Below are 21,859 nucleotides of genomic sequence, written 5' to 3'. Positions count from 1 at the left end.
ATGTGCCGGGAAGGTTACTGATCCTCCAAAGGTCGTAAATAAGAGCGATAAATAAGTGGACTTTGGATCCCTGCAGTGAGACAATAGGTGAATTGTGAGTGAACAACTAAATGTGTAACAATGCGTCATTCTCTACGCTCATAATAGCTTTTTTCTTTAATTAAAGCAGTTAAATAAATTGCAGAACAATAATTACTTCGGAAATGTATTCGAATAATCAGGTAAACTACAAGTACATGAGAATCCTCACCTACCTGCTCGCTATACAAATATACACAATACAACATTTTTTACACAAAGAAAGAAATATATTCATGTATAACATTTGACGAATTAACAAGAAGGCCAAAATAATTAAAAGTGTTGTCAAAAACGCTTCGATATGATTATAAAGTTCCTTCGTATGCAGCAAGTCTCAAAATTGATAATTTTTTTAAGGGAGTCTGGTTGCTTTCTCCTCGGGATGGAAAGAAGCTGGTTTAGTGTGTCAACATTCATAAATAAATAAGTTTACAAATTAATCAGTTACTAAAAGAAATTGAACATTGAACGGAAAAGTTCATAAATACGACGGTAAATAAGTACAGAGGCAAATTAATACAAATATCAATCTATGTTTTAGTGTATTTTGGCATATTAATTCAATTTATGATTTATTTATTTATTTATTTATTTATTTAGGCAGATTTGGGTCTTATAGGTTTGTACATCACCACAGTACTTTGAATCATTATATTGAGGAAGTTGTTGAAAAATAGGAAGCGAACAACTTCTGTCTTTCACTCATTACATCACGCTCTCGTCTATCTTTTCCCATATTATTATTATTATTATTACTATTATTATTATTATTATTAACTTATTATATATCATAACCATTATTTATGTATTTGTTTCCCTTGTTAATGAGATTCTGATTTCAGAGTGACCTCCTTATTAAATAACGTACGTGTATCTGTTACATATAAAAAGTCTGATTGTGTTACTAACATGAATCTGATGCACGTGTCACTGGAGTTGAACTTACATGCACAGTTCACATTTGCATCAAAGGGTTTTTTCCTACATTTGAATAAAACATGAAAACTTCCTCAGGTGTGTGTGTGTGTGTGTGTGTGTGTGTGTGTGTGTTTCCTGTAATGAGGTGTGCACAGAGGAGTGTCACACATTTAAGTTTATTGCACTGTTGTGTCCTGTCGGTGTGAGTGAAGGTGTGTTCACTGACGTCCTTTACTGGAAGTTCCTGCACAATAAAAGCGATAAAGTCATCAACATCTACTTTAACTCCGCTCACTGCGTCTCTGGTCTCAGTCTGTCGTCCAGCAGTCTCCTCCGTCAGCTTCTCTCTCCATCCATCTGGTAAGATTTACCTCCTCCTTAACGACCGCTCGAATCCTGAACTCATGTCTCATGTTGTTTGATGTTCAAAAGAAGGTTTATACTTCTCTTATCTCTGCTGGAGGGAAACACACATGTAGTGATTTGAAAATGTGGCCCAGAGAACAGAGATAAGAACAAACATCTTTTTTTTCATAGAATCATCTCCATCATGGCCTGGACTACGCAACCAGGGCGAGTCCAGCAAACTGAGTTCCAGACCGGCACGTTCGACTGCTGCGATGACTGTGGAACCTGTGAGCGCTCCTTCCTTTTCTTTGAACACACGTCCACAGTTACACCTGCAGACAAGACGTAGATTTGTGTATGTTTTTCCCTCCGAGTCAGGCTGCTATGGTTTCTTCTGCTACTACTGCCTCGGCTGCTCCATCGCCAGCGACATGGACGAGTGCTGCCTGTGTGGGTTGGGAATGCCGATCCGCAGCGTCTACAGGACCAAATACAACATCAAGGTGAGTTCACAGTGGACGTGAGGAGCTGGATCACCTGTGTACAAGTAAACACACTCAAGTTTACCTTTAAAGATGCAAAACATGGATTTACAAGAAGATATAGATTGCTTAAAGGAACAGTTCTCCCCCAAATTATATTCAAACGTTAACATACGGACAAAGAAATACGTAAATATCTGTACTTACATTTGTAAAACAGGCTTGTTACTTTAGTTTGAATGCATTTCAAGGGGAATTATTATATTTTGAGTGAGTGTGAAGTGATTTTAACGTACAGACTTTCTCTCAAACCTTCTCACATGTTGTCAGACTGAACATCAGCTCATCCAGCAGAGGTTCATCCTGATGCAGCTCGTAAGTGTGTGTTTGTTTTTGTGTTTCCAGGGGTCGATGTGTAAAGACTTCATGGTGGCCCTGTGCTGTCCGTACTGTGCCGCCTGCCAGCTGAAGAGAGACATCGACCGCAGAAAGGAACAAGGGATTTTCTAAACACGCGCTCGTTTACAAAAAGCCTCACACTTCCACGTAATGATCTGTGGGGTTATCGCTGTGCAGCTGCCGAAACGAGGGAAAGTCACGTGTCTGTTTTATATCTTAGAAATTTGATTACACGCCGTCACGACATGTTGTAAATCTGCTGTGCTGACTGAAGCCACTGTGAATGCAGCCAGTTACATAAGATTTTTATAAAGGGGTATAAAGTATCATATAACATCACATGACAGACTAATCACAATCTTCCTGACAGTAAAATATTAGTCGGCTGGGACAAAAACATCACCGTGGATCTGAGCTGCAGACGTATTTTTGTGAGGAAGATTGATTTAAATTACAAAAGACATGAACGGTTTTCTAAAAATGAGCTTCAAAACGCCTCTAAGTCTATAAAATGGATGCTGATGAACTTGTGACTTGGATACTAAATATCCGTTAAACTGATTTTGAAAAACAAGTGATTTGATTTGAATAAAAGTCTCTTTGCTTCAATTTTATTTGGTAATTTCTTCATTTTTTGAATGTTTTTATTTACGGATGTCGGTCATTATGCAAATGTTGGGGAAGAGACGTGCACAAAGACGTGTACAGAAAACGAGGAACCAAACAGAAATCAAATTTGCTTCTGTGTGTAACAACATTTGCATCATTTCCGCATACAACCATGTTGGGCATTTTATTATAGTACCTATTTTGCATCATGTCTCCTGAACAAATCTGTGTGTGTTGATGTTCAGGGAGTACAATGATACCATCCACTACATGATTAAGGGCTCAGGTGAACAGGTAACGGTGAATTCAGGTACGCTGTGGTTAAGATACTACAGAGATTTTACTTTCCACAGTAACTGAATGACCTTTTTGTCAGCGTGTCTCCTGAACCGAACATGATGAGACAGAAAAGGTGTTTTGATGCATGTTGTGAAGACTTAACACAGAAGCTATAAAGATTAGATTAAATTAGATTAAAGAGAAGGATAATATTCAATATATATTTTGGGCGAGGTTCAGGGCTCCAAACTCTAAAAGTTTTATGCTTTTATGAAAAAGGGACATTTTAACATATCATCTGGACTTTATCCTCTATATTCTGATGTTTGTCTTTTATATGGATGCTTAAGTTGAAAAATAATTATTATTGGTCTCTGGTAAGGATTTTGACACAGGATTACATGAACAGTACACAGTTAGAGTACTTCATATTATTCATGCAAGTAGTCAAGGAAGTACTAAGTTCAGCAGTTTATGAATCTTGGACCACTTATAGAAAATGTTTTAAAGAATTCCTTTGGTGGATCGACACTTTTTGTCTGCCATGACGGCGGCGAGCGGAACAAGCTACTGCTAACGTGAGTTGTTCAAAAACCTTCTTTTTAGTAAACTCTGTGTACACAAACAATGTTCTCAATGCTCGTGTTCATGTGTAGAGACCCTGGTGATACTACCAGCAAAGTTTCATGTTGTGTCGAGACTTCTTACTGTTTTAAACAGAGAGATTTTGATGCTATTGTAAAAGTGTCCGTAGCACTCCCATTGATAATTAGCTTGCCCGAAAACGGAACTACAGTAAATCTTAAAAGTGCCTCTTTCGTTGTTATTATGCTTTGACACGAGGGTTTGACTCATATTCAATCACAAATAAAGCCTCGGTTGATTATTGGCGTGAGTTTCACTTTAATTACTTCCTCCTCTCTCCAGGTGAACAGTTCTGCGTCTGTCGGCTGGTGGAGTCACAGGTCCTGTGATTGTTGCCATGGAGGAGTTGGAGCGAGGATGCTGTCTTATGATCTGAGATAAAGTCGAACAGAAATGTCACAAAAGTGAACAAGTTGTGCAGTGACACCACCTGACGCATCTTATTGTCATCACCTCAGCAGTGACTGGGAAAAAAAGACTTGATGCACAAAGTGTGACATGGTTGAAGCTTCTGGCCGGAGACTGATGAGGAGGCAGCAGCAGAAGTGTTGCTGGGATCAGTTGATGCAGCTTTCTTTTTTAAATGTTTTTTTTTTTTTTTGCTGTATTGACAGAGCAGCTGAAGATGTGACATGCAGTAAAGGGCCCCAGGTCGGGACTTGAACCCGGGGCCACTGCAGCGAGGACAAAGCCTCTGTACACGGGACGCCCTCTTTACCCACTGAGCTAAACGGCGCACTGATGCATCTTTCTGAAGAAGGATGACTGTGCAGCCTCCTCGGCCTGCAGCTCTGTGGAGAATCATCTGACTGGTGATAAAGTGAGGCGTGTCCTTGCTGATGGAGCCGGCTCCCAACAGGTTCTCTTAGCCAAGGCCCACTTTCTGTTCCAGGCAGCTGAAGGACACAAACAACAGCAGGGATGGTTGAGAAAAAGCTGCTGATGTAAATTTTGGAAATGTTGTTTTAATAATTATAGCCTGACCAGAACTGGACTTATGAGGCCAGTGTCATTATTGTGATCTGTTTGTTTATATCAGCCATTAGTACATGTTTTAAACAATAACAAACAGTCTTGATGCAGATATCTTAGATTTTATCCAGGCGAGTAGCATTACTATGAATGGCAATGTTCGTCTGTCAGCTGGTCAAGTGTCCCCTTTTTTCCACAAATCCAAGGTGGCAACTGTACTGTAAAGACGGACTAGTGAGTAGATGAGTCTCCGTGTTCGCTGTGAGGACGTTTAATGTCCCCGACGACCTCTGTAGTCTCATTCAGACACTTGTTAGCAACCGCTAACTGTTTTTAACACATAAGAGCTCCATGATTAAACTGTGAGACACTTAATGATTCTGTCGTAGAACAAAACGTGTAAATATCTTCAGCCTGTAGTGACCACAGGTCTTATTTCAGGCATCAAAGTGAAAACCCATTCAATAAAACTTGGCGAACAGAACTGCTAAACTAACTGATACTTTGGGTTTTGGGACTGCTTGAGACAGCTGAGAGTGGCTCCAGCAACGACCTGTGATCCCATAAAAGGGATAAAGTGGTTACAGAGGATGGATGGATGTTGGGCTGATTATAATTTGAGAAGATAACATTTTGTCTCTCACAAACCTTACTTGTTGTAAGGTTTGTGAGAGATAAAATGCATCTTTACATGATTTGTCTCTGATGGTCCATCAGCACATCTGGCTGTGACAGTTTGTGAATGTTTTAAAAAAAGAAAGGATCCTGAAGGAGTTCATGATAAGACACTCTTCTTCTCCACATATTGACTTTCTATCTCAGAATGACATACACAGTCATTATCTGGAGATCCTGAATAGATCCTGAATAGATCCTGAACAGGACAGTGCTGAGACATCTGCAGGAGAGTCTGACTTCTGTTATATGACTTCTGATTTAAAGAGGCTCTGCAGGATGTTGTGATGTCACCTCCCCGTCTCTCTTGGTTACCTACGGCCTATACTGTCTTAGTTGCCTGTTTGCAGCACAACAGAGAAGCTCCACACAGCACCTTAAAACCTTTATATCAATTATTACAGAAGCAGAAAATAACAACAAACAAAAGTTTATCTCAGCTGTGAATTTAATTCTCTTTGCTGATATTCTTTAAATGTGGACTGAGAAGGTTTTACACAAATAAATCCAGAGTCATTTATCAGATGTTTGTGCGTCATTATGTTAAATTAAAACACGAGAATGTGTCAAACACGAAAGCTTAAACACACCAGGCGTTCAGATCTTTTACTTCCTTTTCACCCTGTTACATGTCAGCTATCAGATTAATCATGTCCACGTTTTTTAACATGCTGAGAGAATCACACCTTAAAGTTACATTACACCTCTTGTGTGATGACATCCGTGCCAGACACTGAACGTTTTTCCCTGTCGGCAAAGATGTAAATCAGTGTTCTCTGAAAATATAAACAAGTGATGGTGACGACGGCGCCGCTCTCCTCGGCTGTTTTTCATCACCGGGACTGAAGTGCAGACGTTTTGACCAGAAAGACGACACGTGGAGACGCCGAGGGAGCAGTTTGGGGTTTTTTATTCTGAGAGCGGTGTCGAGGTTTACTGGGTCATCTGGGTTTCCATGGCCTGTGCAGCCCACTCTGGAGCCGCCGTACGGATCTTTTCTAACAGGTTGTTGACCTGGAAACACAGAGACTGGATCTGCTTGTCCCACGTAGGAAGCGGTTCACGTGCTGACAGAGATAAAAGATCAGAATTATATTAAACAAATGTCTATTTAGGGACACGTGAACAACTGATTTACATGTTCACAACACTGTGTGTGAGTTCTAATGGCTGCTGTAGACCTTCCCATGAGCAGGGAGGCTGCTTTCTGCTGTTTGTTGTCAGTCCTGTTTGAAAAGGCTGCCCCCTGCTGGTCGCTGACCGTTTACTGAGCCAAATCATAATGTAAACACTGTAAGACATACTTTTAAAAGTTTGGGTTTTATTTTTTCCCCTTGACAGGAGTCTGTCTTGGATAAAGGGAAGTTCTGCATCAAACCAGATATTCCAACAAAGAACGGATTAATAAGAGCGTGAGAAGATAAACAATCAGGCATGTTGATCACAGAGTCAAGCTTACAAAATTAATAAAATAAAACATTAGGTTCAAAGGATAATATATGCATCTGTCAACTAGGGGTGTCACAATAATGACAAGTATGACAACTGTCACTTGTCACATATATAGTATGAATATAACTACAGTGGATCCCACAATACGTATGACACTAAACACTCTCGTAAGTGGGAAATAAACAATGAAATCTACAAATAATTAAACAGTTTTTTGGTCTTTGATTGTGGCGAGTTCTGCTTGATATCAAATATAAAATCGGACCAGCTGTCGTTACTCACTCTCAAAGTGTACTATGCCATCTATCTGGTCGATGAAGCCGTTCATGCGTCCTTCTGTGATCATCTGCGAGGCGATTTTCTCAGCCTGAAGACAAACAGTAGAAGCTGATGTTTCAACGTATGTTATGGAAAAGAAACAGCAGCATAGGTGACTATCATGAAGTAAAAAGATGAATCGCTTTTAGTCGTCTTTTTTAACTGTGGGTTCAATAATAAATACAAAAACATGTAAATGTAGGAAGGGTCTGTAAGTAAAGATTGTCTGTATCTATTTTCTAAGTCAACAGCTTCTACAGTGAGCTAAAATGAATCACAAATGTCTGTATAGATAAGGGTAAAAATAAGAAACACTAAAAACTCAGATCTCATCAGTGTCTGACCTTTGCTGGGGGGATTTCCAGCAGCGCTCCTAGTTCTTCAAACGTGATGTTGTTGTAGAGTTTACTGGCTGACAGCAGGTTGTGTTCGATCACCGCTCTGTCGAGGATGCTGGAGCCTGCGAGGGCGAGAACACACAACCTCAGCTGCAGTCATCACATGGTGAAATCTGACTGACTGTTTTCTTACATCCAGAAGAGGAATCTGGACTTTAAGAAACAAAACACTCCATGCATACGTCAAATATATCAAAAGACGTATAAAGCTAATTATCTCGACTCACCGTCTGCTGTGGTGGCTTTCTGGTGGGGCATCAGCATGGCAGCAAACTCCTGCAGCTGGTTCCCTCTGATAATTCGATCGAGGTACATCTTCTCCAGAATACCGTAGGTGGCCAGCTGCTGACAGCGCTCGTCCTTAAAGAGAGTGGCCAACATACGGGAACGCTGCTGGCCTGCAACACATACAGGTATTTTAGTTTTTCCCACTTTGTTTTGTCCTTTTATAATGTCTTTGAAAGTATTGTTGTAAACACAGAAGTCTTAGTGTACCTGCTGAAGCCAGTATGGTGCAGTTCAGAGCGTGTTTCAGTGCCTCCAGACGTTCAGTCTCGTGGACGATAGACTTATACGACAGCTCATTGTATCGTTGTGCAGCTTCAATGAACTTCCTCCTGAAGTCGAGGACTCTGGCATAGCACACCTGACAAGGAGAACTGCATGAGACACCGATCCAAACAACTACAGGTACTGATACAGCAAAATCCCCATAATAATTCATTTAGGTAGGACTGCAACTAATGATTACTTTATTACTGATTATACAACTTGTTCTCTTTTCTGTGATGCAGGGGGTCGAATCCCCCCAAAATATAATTCCAATGCAAAAGAGTGAATTCTCTTGTAATTTACTGTCGAGACATGATGAAGAACAGCAAAATTACTGCATTTAAGAAGCTGGAACCACATTTTTGTTTGAAGAATAACTGAAACAATTAATTGATTATCAAAAAAGTTGCCAATTTTTTTTTTCTTCAGTCAACTAATCATATATTCAACTAATTAATGCAGCTCTAAATTTAAGCACATTGTTTGCATTCAACTGAAAAAAAAATACCTTATAGTGAATCTGCAGCTGCTCATTAGACGACTCATTCTGAAGCAGTGACGCTCTGTTGATGTACGCCTCTGCCTGCACTGGATCATCGTCCTCCAGGTAGAGACGGGCAATTTTCAGGTATGTGTCCAACTTATAGTCAACATTGTATTGCCTACGAGGGGAAATAAAAAGGTTTTTAAAGAGCTGGATCACAAACATTAAATGTAAGGATATAAATCTGCCATTAGCTGACTTACTTCTGTCCTGTTTCGAGGGGAATTCCAACTAAAACCTGGGCAGCGTTCCTCCAGTCGCCCTCCTTTTCATAAATGGTTGCTAAGTGCTGTCTGATTGAGGCTACCTGAGGATCAGCAAGAACACCAATTAATTACGCATGTCAGTAGGAATACTGAGGTTTACTGACCTTATGAAGGCCTGTGAGAGAGTGTGAGGGCATTTACTTGTTCCTCAAAGGAGATGACTCGCGGCTGAATCTTTTCCAAGGTGAAGTGATACACGGCTTTAGCTGTGGCGTCAGGCAGATTGGGCAGATGTGTGCAGAAGTCTGTGAGCAGCTGCCTCGAGATGACCAGACTGACATTTTCATTGACCACTGACCAAGAGAGAAACAACATGGTTAGATATCCTGTTTACATCCTAATGTACAAAGCGTGTTGTGTAAAAAGAATTGGGGGACATCATACTTGCTTCAACAAAGGCCTTCAAGGATTCCAGCTGATCTGCATCTGTAAACTGAATGGCCTTGTCCAAAATCTGTCGATACCTACAAGAGATTTCACAGGTCAGATTCACCAGTTTAACTGATGAATGGACATCAAACAGGCTGAGACAGAAATATGGTGTGTTATGTATAAACACAAAATGAATATAAAGCTCAGAGGTACACACAAGTTATACTTTGTTTTGATACGTCATAACATTAAAACATTTGTTCCAACAAATACAAGTCTGTTAATTTTTTCTTATTAATTATTGTTCCTGACATTATTATTATTATTATTATAACAATAACGTGATATTTCATGAATATCGCGCACGTAATCGTTAACTGATTAGCCCGAGTTCCGACTCTGCTAGCTAATGCTATGCTGTTGCTAGCTAGTAAACAGCAGCCGTTAGTTTCATGCTATTGAGATGAAAATATAACAGTACTGTGTACAATGTTGGTGTTACAGCGTAAAGACGAATTTACTCAAATAAGTGCTCCGGTAAACAGTTAACGTTTACCGAGCTCAGCGTGGCTAATCTGGCTAGGTAGCGAACATTAGCTTAGCTTGGTCAATCACAGCGATTCCGTTCCTCGCTAACAGTTACTTTCTAGCTGTAGGAGAGCATGCAGCTGCTGTCTGCATGTAAAATGTTTTCAGAAACTCGTGTGACATACTTGGCGGCAAGATCTTTGTGAGATCCTGTTGAATTCATCAGCTGTGCCAGCTCCTGCCTCACTTCGGTCGCCATTGTTGCCCGTCGAAGTGTCAACAACACCGGCTTCCTCCGCGAAAAAGAGAGCGGGACTTCCGGTGTGCGTGCCCGCCGCGACTGCGTGCTCCTCGCGGGAGCGCGCGTGCACAGCGAAAAGAAGTTGAGATTTTTATACAACGTGCTGTTTAAAAACTAAATATTAGATTTAATGGTAACATTTCATGGTTCTGGCCTCTCAAGTGTCACTTTTATCATTTTTATGATCTTAATTTATTTTTAATCATATGTTCTCAGTGTTTTTCTAAATGTTTTCAAACCAAAACATCAATTGATTCCTGATTAAAATGATTAGCAGATTAATCACTAATAAAGTCCTTATTGTTTCTATAGTTGTCCTTTGTATTGTATTGTATTGATTGTATTTGTACATGAATGTACCTGCTGCTATGGTGACCTTATTTCCCTTCAAGGATTAATAAAGAATCTATCTATCTATCTATCTATCTATCTATCTATCTATCTATCTATCTAAAGTCCTGCTTTTACATTGATGCATGACAGGTAATATGATGTAATGATCATAGTGATGGTATTCATCTACATTGATTCCTAGATTTTCCTTATTATACTGACATACATTTACTTAGTAAAAATCACATGTACACTTGAACTTCAGCACAGTTACACCCTGTAATCTAAAATGTGTTTTTTGCATGTAGGCTATGTCATGGTTTCAGATAAGTAAATATAATCTAAACACACTGAGGACAGAAAACTACCGGCTGTGTTGTTGTTACCACAAAGTCAAAGCTTACATCCAAAGCTATAGTGGTGTATATTTTACATTTAACTGTCTTTTAGGACACTCAGAGGAGACCGATGAATTCTTATTCAGAATATCAATAAAAAATAATGATTGGCATTCATTTTACAGTTTTCTATTTTAGATTTAACAGGGACACTATGTAAGAACTGTTCACATATTTATAAACATTCTTATTTTCTTTATTTTTTTCATGACTGAGTAAACAAACTGACATTAAAAGACAAAACAATTTATACTGCCTGAGTTTGAATTCTCTTCCTCTAAACTACACAGTGCCCCCATAATATTTGAGTGCACTGTTATCATTTTGGACAGTAAAGAGTAAAGTTTATTGTTAAACTGTAAAATATCCTGTCAGTGTTACATATCTCTGTCATAAGCTTGTTTTAAAGGATCCTTGAAAAAATGTCGTATTTTTGACGTTATAGTGTTAATCGCCACATATTCAACTAAATAAATAACCTCTCTTTGTTTTCATGACTGAAAATACAAAAAGTCATACAGTTTGTTTATATGTGGCGGACCCTGCCACCTTTGCCAACAGTATTCTGGGACCTTATGTTTTCCTTCGAGAACAGCTTGTTTATTCACTGATGGAAACAGTTGTATCATTACTTCATAAACATTGTAAATATTACATTTGTGAGTTTGAATTTCTTCTCTCCAACTTCACACCGCTCCTTTAAATCAATGGCGGAGTTGTGTCGGTGAAGTTTTGTGCTGTACCTTTAAGAAAAACGTAGCCGTGACGTAGGGCGCGGAGGGCGTGGTCGACTTGTGAAATGTCAGGGAGGAATGGCGCTCGGCGCGGTATTTTGAACAATCGCCTTTTGCTTTCCTCGCTTTATCTGGAAACGTTGCCCAGCGTAAACACCTCGGGTAAGCAGCACGACGTGTCGGGCCGTTCTGGGCTTCGCTACACCGCATTCAGCAGGAAGCCGCACACTTAAAAAAAGTGTTCAGTGTTGAGAATGTTGTGCTAGCTAGCTTGGGTTAGCAGCCTCAGCAAGTTTGCTAGTACAGTTGTCCTGCCCGCTGGGCTGGCTTGATGAGGCTGATCATGATGATGAGGATGATAACGATGGTTAAGGGTTGACACCAGCGGAGAGCACCGGGGGGACAGGGTAGCCCCTGGAACTGAGCAATTACATCACTCTTTGTTCTGAGATAAAGTTTGGTGTGTGCTAACAGACATTATTATATCAAGTGAAGTTAACTGCGTCCGCAAATGAAAAGTAAAAGCTAGGTTAACTTAGCTGAACACTGAGACGTAACGTCATGGAGTTGTTTTGGTGGGACGGTAAAGCGACTTCTGCATTAACTGTTCATACTCAGAAACATTAAACTGTTAAATATGATAAAAGCACAAGTTAGCTCTTTGCTGTTAGCTGCTTCTGTACTACTCCACCGGGATCCTCCTGCTGTATCTGACGTGTTTCTGCTGTAGAAATGGATCCTGTGTGTGTATCTTGAATGGGTTAAAATATAATTTCAGCTGAAATGTATAATTTATAACAGGTTAGGCCCGGCTAACTTGACTTACAGCCACAAACCACAGGCTTACACACGCCCTCAGGTAAATGCATTAGGTCATTTAGTTATTAAGTGCATTGTCTGGCTGAAATGTTCTAATCCAGATGGATGTCTCAAGTGACAGGAGGGATTGTTGAAAGCTAGCATTGTTTACGTTGAGTGTGCTAAAAGAGTTTGTGACAGCAGCACACAGAGACCAGCGACTTCATCCTCAGCTCTCATGTAGCTGCTCTGTTTTTTGTATTGGCTAAGTGTTTTTTAGCACAGTGTAAATAAGAGTAAACGCATTCCTCTCAGTCTCTGTAGCTCAGCGTTAGCCGGGCAAGCTAACAGAGTTGATGACGAGGTAAAAATGGCGGATCTTTCGAAATCCAACCCCGGCCTGAAATAGTAACGCAGCCAGCAAACAGCTTGTCGCTTTTCCCTCTCACTCTTTGCTCCAACAGGGGACACTTCTGGGGTGTTTTGTGGGTTTAGTGGTTACAGATATTAGCACGGTTTAATGTGTGGACGTGAACACAGTCAGAGCAGTTAGCCGCCGTGTGTGTGTGTGTGTGTGTTTGGGGTGGGAAGGGTTCATGTGTGTGGATTAATGTTGAGCAGAGAGCTGCAGGACAAAGATCCGCCTGAGATGATCGCTGCGGCCTAGCTAACCTCACCATCAGCTGTCAGGCTGTGTCAGAGCTCTGCCGTGACTCACACACAGGACTCCCCTCCACTGATAAAACCTCACGTCGATACTCAAAACTAATTCACAGGCAGAAAGTTATCAAACGGGGCATTTTAGCAGTAAACACGGCTAACTCGTTAGCTTGAACTGCCTTTATGGTTTGTTTATTTTTCCTGTGAAGTCCTTTGCCAGCAGATTGCAGAGCTGTCCAACTGTTTATTAAGTATGTAAAGCATTACAACATTAATTCATGATATATTTGTTTATATTTGTTTTTTGTTAGATGCAACAGCTATGTGTAAAGTATTCAACATATTCTCTGACTTTAACCTGAGAAAGGTTGAATACATCAGGCACCATGATGCATTTCGTGCAGTAAATATAATAATAATAATAATAATAATAATAATAATAATAACAATAATAAACTTTATTTATTCGATTTGAGCTCACAGTCCATTTTTCTTTAATATGAGAAACATCTTGCTGCTAATCTCCTCAAGATTACAACGTAATTTGTTGTGAAAAATCAAGTCATTCAAATAGACTCTGGATTCTAACTGTTTTTGCCCAAAGATTACCGTGTGAGATGTCTCAATTAAAACTTAATTAAAGGAGCTAAGACGAGGAATAAAAGCGATAAAACAGGCAAAATCGCAGAAAAAGAAACAGGGGGTTATAAAATTATAAAAGTGAGATGCATAAAATAATAAAATCATCCAAGGAGAAGAAGAGGAATATTAAATATTTGAATCATCTGTCTTTGCTCTCTACATTTTAGCCATTCCCTCAGTTTTGCATAAACGAAAGGATATATTTCCGTTATCAGGCTTCACTGACGCTAACAAATCATGCATAGCAGTCACATGAAAGGGGTTATCGACTCGATAAGTCAGATTCTCCACATCAAACCATGAGTACGTTCACATAAAAGGGGAGATCAACTGGAAGCAGAGTGGAATATTTTATAAGGAACTGTTAGACAGATAATGAAAGAAGTTAAACTCATAATTCAGGCGTATCCCGTTAAGTTTCATAGCTCCTGGTTTTCTTTTGCAACAGTGACACAAACGATAATACAGCTTAGAAACGCTAGAGGGAGAAAAGTTGTGTATTGAACTACAATATGTGTTGAGTTGAAAAACATTACACATTTTTTTTGTGATGCTGACATGATTGTATTGTTCTTTTGGGATTAACAGAGAGCTGAGACGTTGCCAGCATGGATGTGGTGTCGCCAGAGCTCAACAGCCTTCTTCCTGATGAGATCATGGATACTGAGGCCATAGAGGACATCCCTCACCCCCAGCCCGATGGCACCGCGGTCCAGTCCGAGCCCAGCGAAGACACATCGGTCCCGATGGAGACGGATACGCCCATGTCTTCAGAGAACTTGAGCCTCTGTTCTGATGCCACTTCTACAGAACACACGCAAACTGTGACCACCTCCATCGCCACGGACTCCACGTTCCCCATCAGCTCCATGAGTCAGCTTCCTATATCCATATCCACATCGTCCCCTCTTCTTACCATCAAACCATCCATGGCTACTTCCATAGCCACCACCAAAACTACAGACAGTGTGACCGGGACAGTTTCTACGAGTGGTTTGCAGAAGCTCACGGCTCCGTTCACCATCTCTCCCGCCAACCACCAGATCATTCTCAACAAGGTGGCTTCATCTCAAGCCACAGAGGCAGCAAAGTCTGCAGGTTCTCAGCCGCAGGTCATCAAGCAGGAAGGACAAAAACTTTTGGTGACAGCCATAGGAAAGTCAGGACAGCCTATAGTGCTGCAGTTGCCCCACACAGGCAGCAAACCTGGTGTTTCACAGACTTCAGGAGACATCAAATCTCCTGCGCCACAGTTTAAAGTGGTGACAATCGGTGGGAGGTCGGAGCTGAAGCCTGTGGTGGGAACTGCAGGAAACCAGGTGACCACATTACAGGCCCAGCAGCTGAAGACTGTACAGGTAACAGATTGTTTTGTGTCATTGCAAGATTTAAACAAGTTGATCATAACCCACAGGGGATGAAGAATTAACTGAAATATTATTGAAATTGCAATAAGACCAAGTGCAATATCCAAAATCAGCTTCTTCAGACGCAACACAACATGTTGGTTTAACAAAAACTCTCTGTGAAAAATGAAATGCTAAAACTAATGCACCCACTAACATTGTGACTCATGTAGGAAAGGCAATAGGATTTTTTTTCAGAATAGCATCGCCGCTATTTGCATCATATTAGTGTTAAAAGAGCAGTTCACCCAAAAATGAAACTCATCCTCTCCTCCCTCCACGTTGATGGAAAGTCAGGTGAAGTTTTGTAGTCCACAAAACATTTCTGGAGCTTCACAGCAAAGTTGCAGCATTGTGCTAAACAACTGAAGCAGCTGGATGACTGTCTGAAGAGGGTGCACGAGTTCAACTGCACATCGAGGTTGTGAATAATGTCATGACTTCAGGGCGGAATCTAGATCAGACATGACTGATATTCCAGTGTCACGGCGCCTGTTTCTGTTGTATTTGTGCCCTTAAAGACAGTCAGTCAGTGTGGCTGTTGGCCAGAAGCAGGTTAAACCTTGTGTTTTGAATTTTGATAGTGAAACAACAGGCAGTCAGGGGAAAGATTGCAAGTGAACCGAAGTGAAGATATTTGCTCTGATGTTGTCGACCCTTCATCTTCTCCTGCACACCTGTCAATCACCCAGGTGTGCTAAAATTTGCCCTGTGAATTGTGGCGTTATGACACGAACTGTAGAGTTAAATCGTTGTACAGAAGATGATGAGCGTGTTTGGAAAAAATGCAAGAAATATGCTGTTAAACTGATAAACACATACAATACTGTACAGCTGAAAAAGACATGGACAGTTGAGGTCAGACTTCATCTTCTTAGTTCAGGAATCTGTTCATTACTTTCTTGATCAATTGATTCATTTGGTCTAGAAAATGATGAAACCTGGTAAACTAAATACTTTTTCTGAGTCACTGACATCACATCATTAAAATCAGCACAAGCTTAAAAAAAAGAGTGTGAATCAACAAGATGAGATGAAAACAAACACAACAAAAGAAACTAAAAATATACCAGTGGCAGTAATTCAAGATTAAATTAGACCCTTTATGAATTGAAAATGATTGTGTGAGTTGAACGCACATCCTTGTTCCTGAACATCTCCACAGATTTCTAAGAAAACACCGACGTCGTCGGCAGCACCGATCAAGTTTATCATCACAAAAACTGTTAACAGCAAAGGTCCCCAGACCACAGTGTCTCCTGTTATTGCAGGTAAGTTTATTTTTTATTTCTGTGTTCAGATGTTTCCTCTGTTCTGTTGCTTTTATAACAAAGCCACATTGTCTAAATCGTGTGTGGTGTGTTGGCAGGACGGGTCCTGACACAGAGTTCTCCAGTGATGCCTCAAAGGACCATCACTCTCTCAGAGCCCCACAACACCAGTATACAGAGTATCCCCGGCAAGAAGATCGCCATTTCACCCCTTAAGACTCCCAGCAAGGTAACGACTGCACCCGATTCCTCATGGACAGAATAAAGGTGTTGTGTTGTGTTTCTCCACTTTATTTCAGTTTGGACAGGCTGCAGGTTGGTCACCTCCAAATCAAATATTTTCCCTCTGACCTGTGGAGCTATTTATCCATCTAGATTGGTTTTGGTGTGGAACTAGATGATGCTCAGCTTGCGGTTCTCAGAGCACCCAAAAAATCAAGAGGTCATGTTTCGGTTACTCAAGATAATTCAAAGAGCTTGTGGAGTAAAACTGTGAGGAAAACTTCCCAGGAGAAAGAGTTTATCTGCTCCTGGACGAGCGGCTCGGGCTCATGACAGCGTGGGATGTAAATATTAATGTCATCCATCTTGGCTGAGCTTTAGCATTAGCAGACTTGGTTAGCAAGACTCTCGTCTTTTATTAGATGATAAAAATAAAATAGTTCCTACATGAAACTGCTCACAACAAGACGGGCAACTGGCAGCACAAATATCTAGCTGGATAAATGTTATTAAATGAATATCTGTGAGAGTATATATGAGACATCTTTCAGGTCAGCAGTCAGATTGATACGACATCTCTCTCCTTGTTCGTCTCTGTCAGGTGACTGTGGTTTCTGTGGCCTCCCCGACCTCCAACGCCTCTCAGAAGTCAGTGACGCTGCCTGTTAATGTAGCACTCGGCCAGCAGATCCTCGCAGTCCAGCAGTCCACATCTGCATCTCCAGTCAAGGTGGCCACCAGCCAGAGCACAGCGCAGGTGAGATCAGAATGAAGACAGAGTTTGAAAATGGTCCTGTTCTGTCATTTGGACTCAGAGCTCCATCTCCTGTTGAATCTGAACATTTTCAGACTCTAAAACCAGTCCAGTCTGTGGCTGTGGGAGGAGTCGGCGCCTCCCAGTTCAAGACCATCATCCCGCTGGCCACCCAGCCCAACGTGCAGCAGATTCAGGTTCCAGGCAGCAGGTTCCACTACGTCCGCCTCGTCACGGCAACCACAGCCAGCAGCACGGGACAGCCCAGCGGTCCCAGCACCAGCTCCATACAGACAGGTGACTCACACACACCACCCGACGGTTTCTGATAACACACTTTATTTCACAAAGACACAGTGGAAGCTCTTTACGTGGCAGCTCATTATACTCGATGTCCCGCAGCTAAACCCATGGTGGTGAGTACAGGAGCAGTGAGGATGTCAGTCCCCATCGTCCCGGCACAGACCATCAAACAGGTAACTCCTCATTCAGACAGAGCTTTATTTAAAACATCTCCAGAGCTGGATTCATGGATCTTGTTCCCTGCAGGTTGCACCGAAGCCTTTGACGTCAGCGACGGTCGTCACCACCACTCAGACCCAGCAACGCCTCATCATGCCTGCCACTCCACTACCCCAGATCCAGCCCAACTTCACCAACCTCCCTCCCGGCACCGTCCTGGCTCCGGCTCCAGGAGGAGGGAACGTGGGCTACGCAGTCGTGCCAGCACAATACGTCACACAGGTCAGCGGTGTTGGGGAGCTTTTTCATTCACCGCTCTTTGATATTCATGTGTTTTTATTTATTTCCTGTCATGTTTTCTGCCTCCCTGCAGCTCCAGCAGCCTCCGTTTGTGACCCTCTCCAGCAGCCCCAGTTTCCCAGCATCCACTGGAGTCCAGACTCAGGCCAGATTACCACTGAACGGGTGAGGAGGGACACGAAGACTGTTTTTAACTACTATCATTTATCTGCAGTTTGAAACTGAGAAGACATTTGCATTGAGATTAACTTTTGGACTTTGAAGTCATGAATTATTTGACTTGAGACACGATGGCTCATCAGACGTTTATGATTTCAGTTACGTTGTTTTGTCAGCATTTCACTGCTTAAACAGTCAAAATATCAGATTTTCACAACATGATTATTGTGGCCAAACAAATTCATGGTAACAATATTATTATGATATCTGTAGGTATTTGGAAAAAATAAATGCTGCCTATCAAATCTTTAACTTTCTGAATATTATCTTCAACTTAGTTTTGTCCTTTTTTTGCAAGTTGCCCTCAAAATACGAGTGTAGTGAGGTGGAGAGAGTTTGTAAAGATAACAGACTAACAAATACTACTAAATACTCAGTCACTAATGAACAGGCAACCTGATAAACTTGTAAACAAAAGATGCACAAACTGATACTGGATGGATTGATTGGTTGAATGTGCTTCGCTTTCATTTTAATCAAAGTTGTTTGTTGGCTCACAGCGTGTCGGCGGCAGAGACGACTTCAAGACCGAGGAAACCTTGCAACTGCACCAAGTCACAGTGTCTCAAACTGTAAGTATGACTGAAGTTTAGTTTTGTGTTTGACGTGCGTGTGAATTGTAAGCTCGACAAATGATGTCGCCTGACTGATCGACGCTAACTCATTCTGGCTGTTTTTCTCCCCAGATACTGTGACTGTTTTGCAAACGGAGAGTTCTGCAATAATTGTAACTGCAATAACTGCTTCAATAACCTGGAGCATGAAACGGAACGTCTCAAAGCTATAAAGGTAAGCTGGAGGTGTTTGTGTTGTTGGACTGAATCTCTTTCTCTCTGAGACGGATGAGTGAAGGTGAAACTGTGTTTTCCCTCAGACGTGTCTGGACCGGAACCCAGAGGCCTTTCAAACCTAAAATCGGTAAAGGCAAAGAGGGCGAGTCAGACCGCCGGCACAGCAAAGGCTGCAACTGCAAACGATCGGGCTGCCTGAAGAACTACTGCGAGTGCTACGAGGTGCGCTGTAATATCCCTCTGTCTCTTCCCTTCATAACGACCTGTTGGACTGCTGTTTAACTTTCTTGTTTCCTTTGTTCCACCTCGAAGGCGAAGATCATGTGCTCGTCCATTTGTAAGTGCATCGGCTGTAAGAACTTCGAGGAGAGCCCGGAGAGGAAGACGCTGATGCACCTGGCCGACGCAGCAGAAGTCAGAGTGCAGCAGCAGACCGCAGCCAAGACCAAGCTGTCGTCACAGATCTCAGACCTGCTCATGCGGACGACACCTGTTATCTCGAGTGGAGGCGGGAGGTACGGAAACACTTCTCTACTGCAACAGCAAGAAGTTACAGGAGCACTCCGGAGGATTGATGAGTGGTGTTGAAAGTATTCTTATCCTTTACTCGAGGATCGCTCCAAAATCCAGAACTCTTGTGCTGAACATCCAAGAGACCCGAGGAAACTTTGTCTTAATTTAATAGTTGTGGCTGAATGTTTACAGTAATCAGATTAATAAGAGGAAGACTTTTTTATTCACCATGTTCAGAAATATTCAGAAATTCATATCTCCACTAGTTTTCACTTTCCTGCAACCGAACTTCTGTCGGTTGTAATATTAATGTTGTTCTGTCACATCTGGAATTTATTTCGTCCTGGAAAAAACCGAGTGCCACACATCTTGTTGAATGAAGCTTCAGAGCTGATGAACCTACTTCTGGGTTATTTTGTGTGTAGAATTTCCCGAGAAGGATTATTTTCCTTTTAACATTCAGTGTTTTTATTTCATCTGTAGATATTTGTCCTGTTGACTCCAAGGTTTTCTCTCCATCTGATACATATTGAGTTTGTTTGTTTTTTATTGGGTTCAGGACATTTTCAAGTTACAGCTCATAATGATGTCATCTTGTTCTGTGTCTGGTTAGATTTTTTACCTTAGTTCTTCTTTAGCTCAATAGGCACATGTTTTGTGTTTTGACTCGTAACTTGGAAAATATCTAATTATATAATTGAACAGTCGCTGCTGACATGGAGGATGTTGTTTTCTCTCTCTGAGCTCTTGTTTTCTCATCTCCCCACAGGTTGCCATACACGTTCGTAACAAAGGAGGTGCTTGAAGCGACGTGCGAGTGTTTGCTGGAACAGGCCAAGAAGGCAGAACAGACTCATCAGCCTCAGGTGGAGGCAGAGAGGTTGATCCTGGAGGAGTTCGGACACTGCCTCATGAGGATAATCAACTCCGCGGGGAAAGCCAAAGCAGACTGTGCCTCCATCAACTGCTAGGCTGCAGCACTGTGGCTCTCCTCGCACTCTAACCCGCCCCGGCTGTGGGGCTGAGATGTATGGATTACTGTGCTCTCTGTCTCGGACCCCCGGGGTTTCCCTCCTGCAGGGAAACGGGTTGTCTCCCTCATCAAATGGCCTGAAAGTAGATCCCCCTGCCCCGGGCACGCTACGGCCAGCTGGAATAATAAACACGGAACAGGTTTGCACTGTTCCCCCACTCAAACTGAAGGACAAATGCACAGAGCAGACTGCCTCGGATGGACCTTCGTAAACTGCTTCACACGTGTTCGGCCGGCTGCGACGGACAGAAAACACTCTGAGCAAGTCGGTGCTGAACAGGAATTAAGTTGTTTCTTCGCTTTATTTTCCCTACGAGGCCCGATCACATCTGTTTTTCCTCCTCAAACCTTTGTTCTTCCATTTTATTCTGTTTCCTTTTATTATTCTTTCCCTTTTTGAAGGTTTTTTCGAAAAAGAAATGCCTGTAATTTTTATGTAATCATTTGTGCTGACAGTAGACAAACAGAACATGTATCTTTTGATATTTATTTTGACAAGTATTTGTAATCGTTGTGAGCGCTAATATGGTGTGGCTTATAGTGCTGCAAAATGTTAATTATTAACCTCGGCTAGGCTAAATTGTTTCTATGAAAATGAATTATCCTAAAGGTAAGATGAACACACACATAATGCATTATACACACACAGACACACACACACACACACACACACACACACAGCACTGGTCAGAATAGTTGGAACATGGCTAGATTGGCGGAGGTACACACTTCTTCTGGTGCTGTTGTTTTATTAGTCACATGCTTACTGTACATTAAAAAACCATTGAGACTGAGATTAATTGGTAAATGTTGTTTTCTGACGAGAGGTGAGCGCTGAAAGAAAGAACCACGTGCCAAAACTTTCAACTTCATGAACATGTTATGGAGAGGAAGAGAGAAGAGAGTCTGAGTGCTGAATTCAGTGACGCACATCTTGGCTAACATTATCTTATGACTAATGAATAATAATCTGGCTGTTTGGCGTTGATAAACACTGCGTCCATATGCAGTCAGACTTGTTGCACTGGTGGTGAACACACCATGAAAACAACCACCGCTGTGGATGAAAATCTACCTGACATGACTCAGATGTTTAAATGTGTTGTACTGGTAATCTCCTTATTAATAAACTAACATTAGCTCCTGTTGCTCTCTGTTAGCTGAGCAGAGAGAAAGGCTCTCGA

General features: G+C 41.6%; 3 protein-coding genes across 3 annotated transcripts; 2 read left to right on the top strand and 1 right to left on the bottom strand.

Annotated features, from left to right (window-relative positions):
• Nucleotides 1–1,203: 1,203 nt before the first annotated feature.
• plac8.2 (placenta associated 8, tandem duplicate 2) lies at nt 1,204–2,837 on the top strand. Its single transcript, XM_030434996.1, has 4 exons — nt 1,204–1,359; nt 1,537–1,634; nt 1,726–1,850; nt 2,235–2,837. The coding sequence occupies exons 2-4, from the start codon at nt 1,550–1,552 to the stop codon at nt 2,337–2,339; spliced, it is 315 nt and encodes a 104-aa protein (XP_030290856.1). The 5' UTR covers nt 1,204–1,359; nt 1,537–1,549; the 3' UTR covers nt 2,340–2,837.
• Nucleotides 2,838–5,838: 3,001 nt separating this feature from the next.
• Nucleotides 5,839–10,181, bottom strand: cops4 (COP9 constitutive photomorphogenic homolog subunit 4 (Arabidopsis)). Its single transcript, XM_030436826.1, has 10 exons — nt 10,024–10,181; nt 9,323–9,402; nt 9,080–9,231; nt 8,876–8,979; nt 8,637–8,790; nt 8,072–8,222; nt 7,804–7,974; nt 7,523–7,638; nt 7,143–7,227; nt 5,839–6,475 (listed from the first exon to the last, which is right to left on the bottom strand). Exons 1-10 carry the CDS (start codon nt 10,095–10,097, stop codon nt 6,342–6,344), a joined length of 1,221 nt encoding a protein of 406 aa, XP_030292686.1. The 5' UTR covers nt 10,098–10,181; the 3' UTR covers nt 5,839–6,341.
• A 1,466-nt stretch (nt 10,182–11,647) lies between these two features.
• On the top strand, nt 11,648–21,471 carry lin54 (lin-54 DREAM MuvB core complex component). The gene is given in 15 exon segments (XM_030436837.1): nt 11,648–11,766; nt 14,295–15,062; nt 16,276–16,381; nt 16,480–16,610; nt 17,205–17,360; nt 17,453–17,654; nt 17,760–17,833; nt 17,907–18,101; nt 18,193–18,284; nt 18,839–18,910; nt 19,025–19,127; nt 19,213–19,239; nt 19,241–19,351; nt 19,442–19,644; nt 20,412–21,471. Coding segments are annotated over 14 exon segments (2,424 nt in total). The 5' UTR covers nt 11,648–11,766; nt 14,295–14,312; the 3' UTR covers nt 20,614–21,471.
• The last annotated feature ends 388 nt before the right edge of the window (nt 21,472–21,859 follow it).

The sequence above is a fragment of the Sparus aurata genome, chromosome 12 (assembly GCF_900880675.1).
Source record: "Sparus aurata chromosome 12, fSpaAur1.1, whole genome shotgun sequence".
Taxonomy (NCBI): Eukaryota; Metazoa; Chordata; class Actinopteri; order Spariformes; family Sparidae; genus Sparus; species Sparus aurata.
The sequence above is the reverse complement of the archived record's forward strand: the minus strand, read 5'-3'. Positions and strand labels throughout refer to the sequence as shown.

Excerpts from the sequence above, each read along its gene's own strand:
- plac8.2 (XM_030434996.1), top strand. The coding sequence starts at position 1,550 with ATGGCCTGGACTACGCAACCAGGGCGAGTCCAGCAAACTGAGTTCCAG. Across the intron at positions 1,635-1,725 it reads CTGCGATGACTGTGGAACCT|GCTGCTATGGTTTCTTCTGC; the intron begins GTGAGCGCTCCT and ends CCTCCGAGTCAG. Across the intron at positions 1,851-2,234 it reads GGACCAAATACAACATCAAG|GGGTCGATGTGTAAAGACTT; the intron begins GTGAGTTCACAG and ends TTGTGTTTCCAG.
- cops4 (XM_030436826.1), bottom strand. The coding sequence starts at position 10,097 with ATGGCGACCGAAGTGAGGCAGGAGCTGGCACAGCTGATGAATTCAACA. Across the intron at positions 7,228-7,522 it reads TGGAAATCCCCCCAGCAAAG|GCTGAGAAAATCGCCTCGCA; the intron begins GTCAGACACTGA and ends GTTTGTCTTCAG. Across the intron at positions 6,476-7,142 it reads TGGCATAGTACACTTTGAGA|CACGTGAACCGCTTCCTACG; the intron begins GTGAGTAACGAC and ends TATCTCTGTCAG.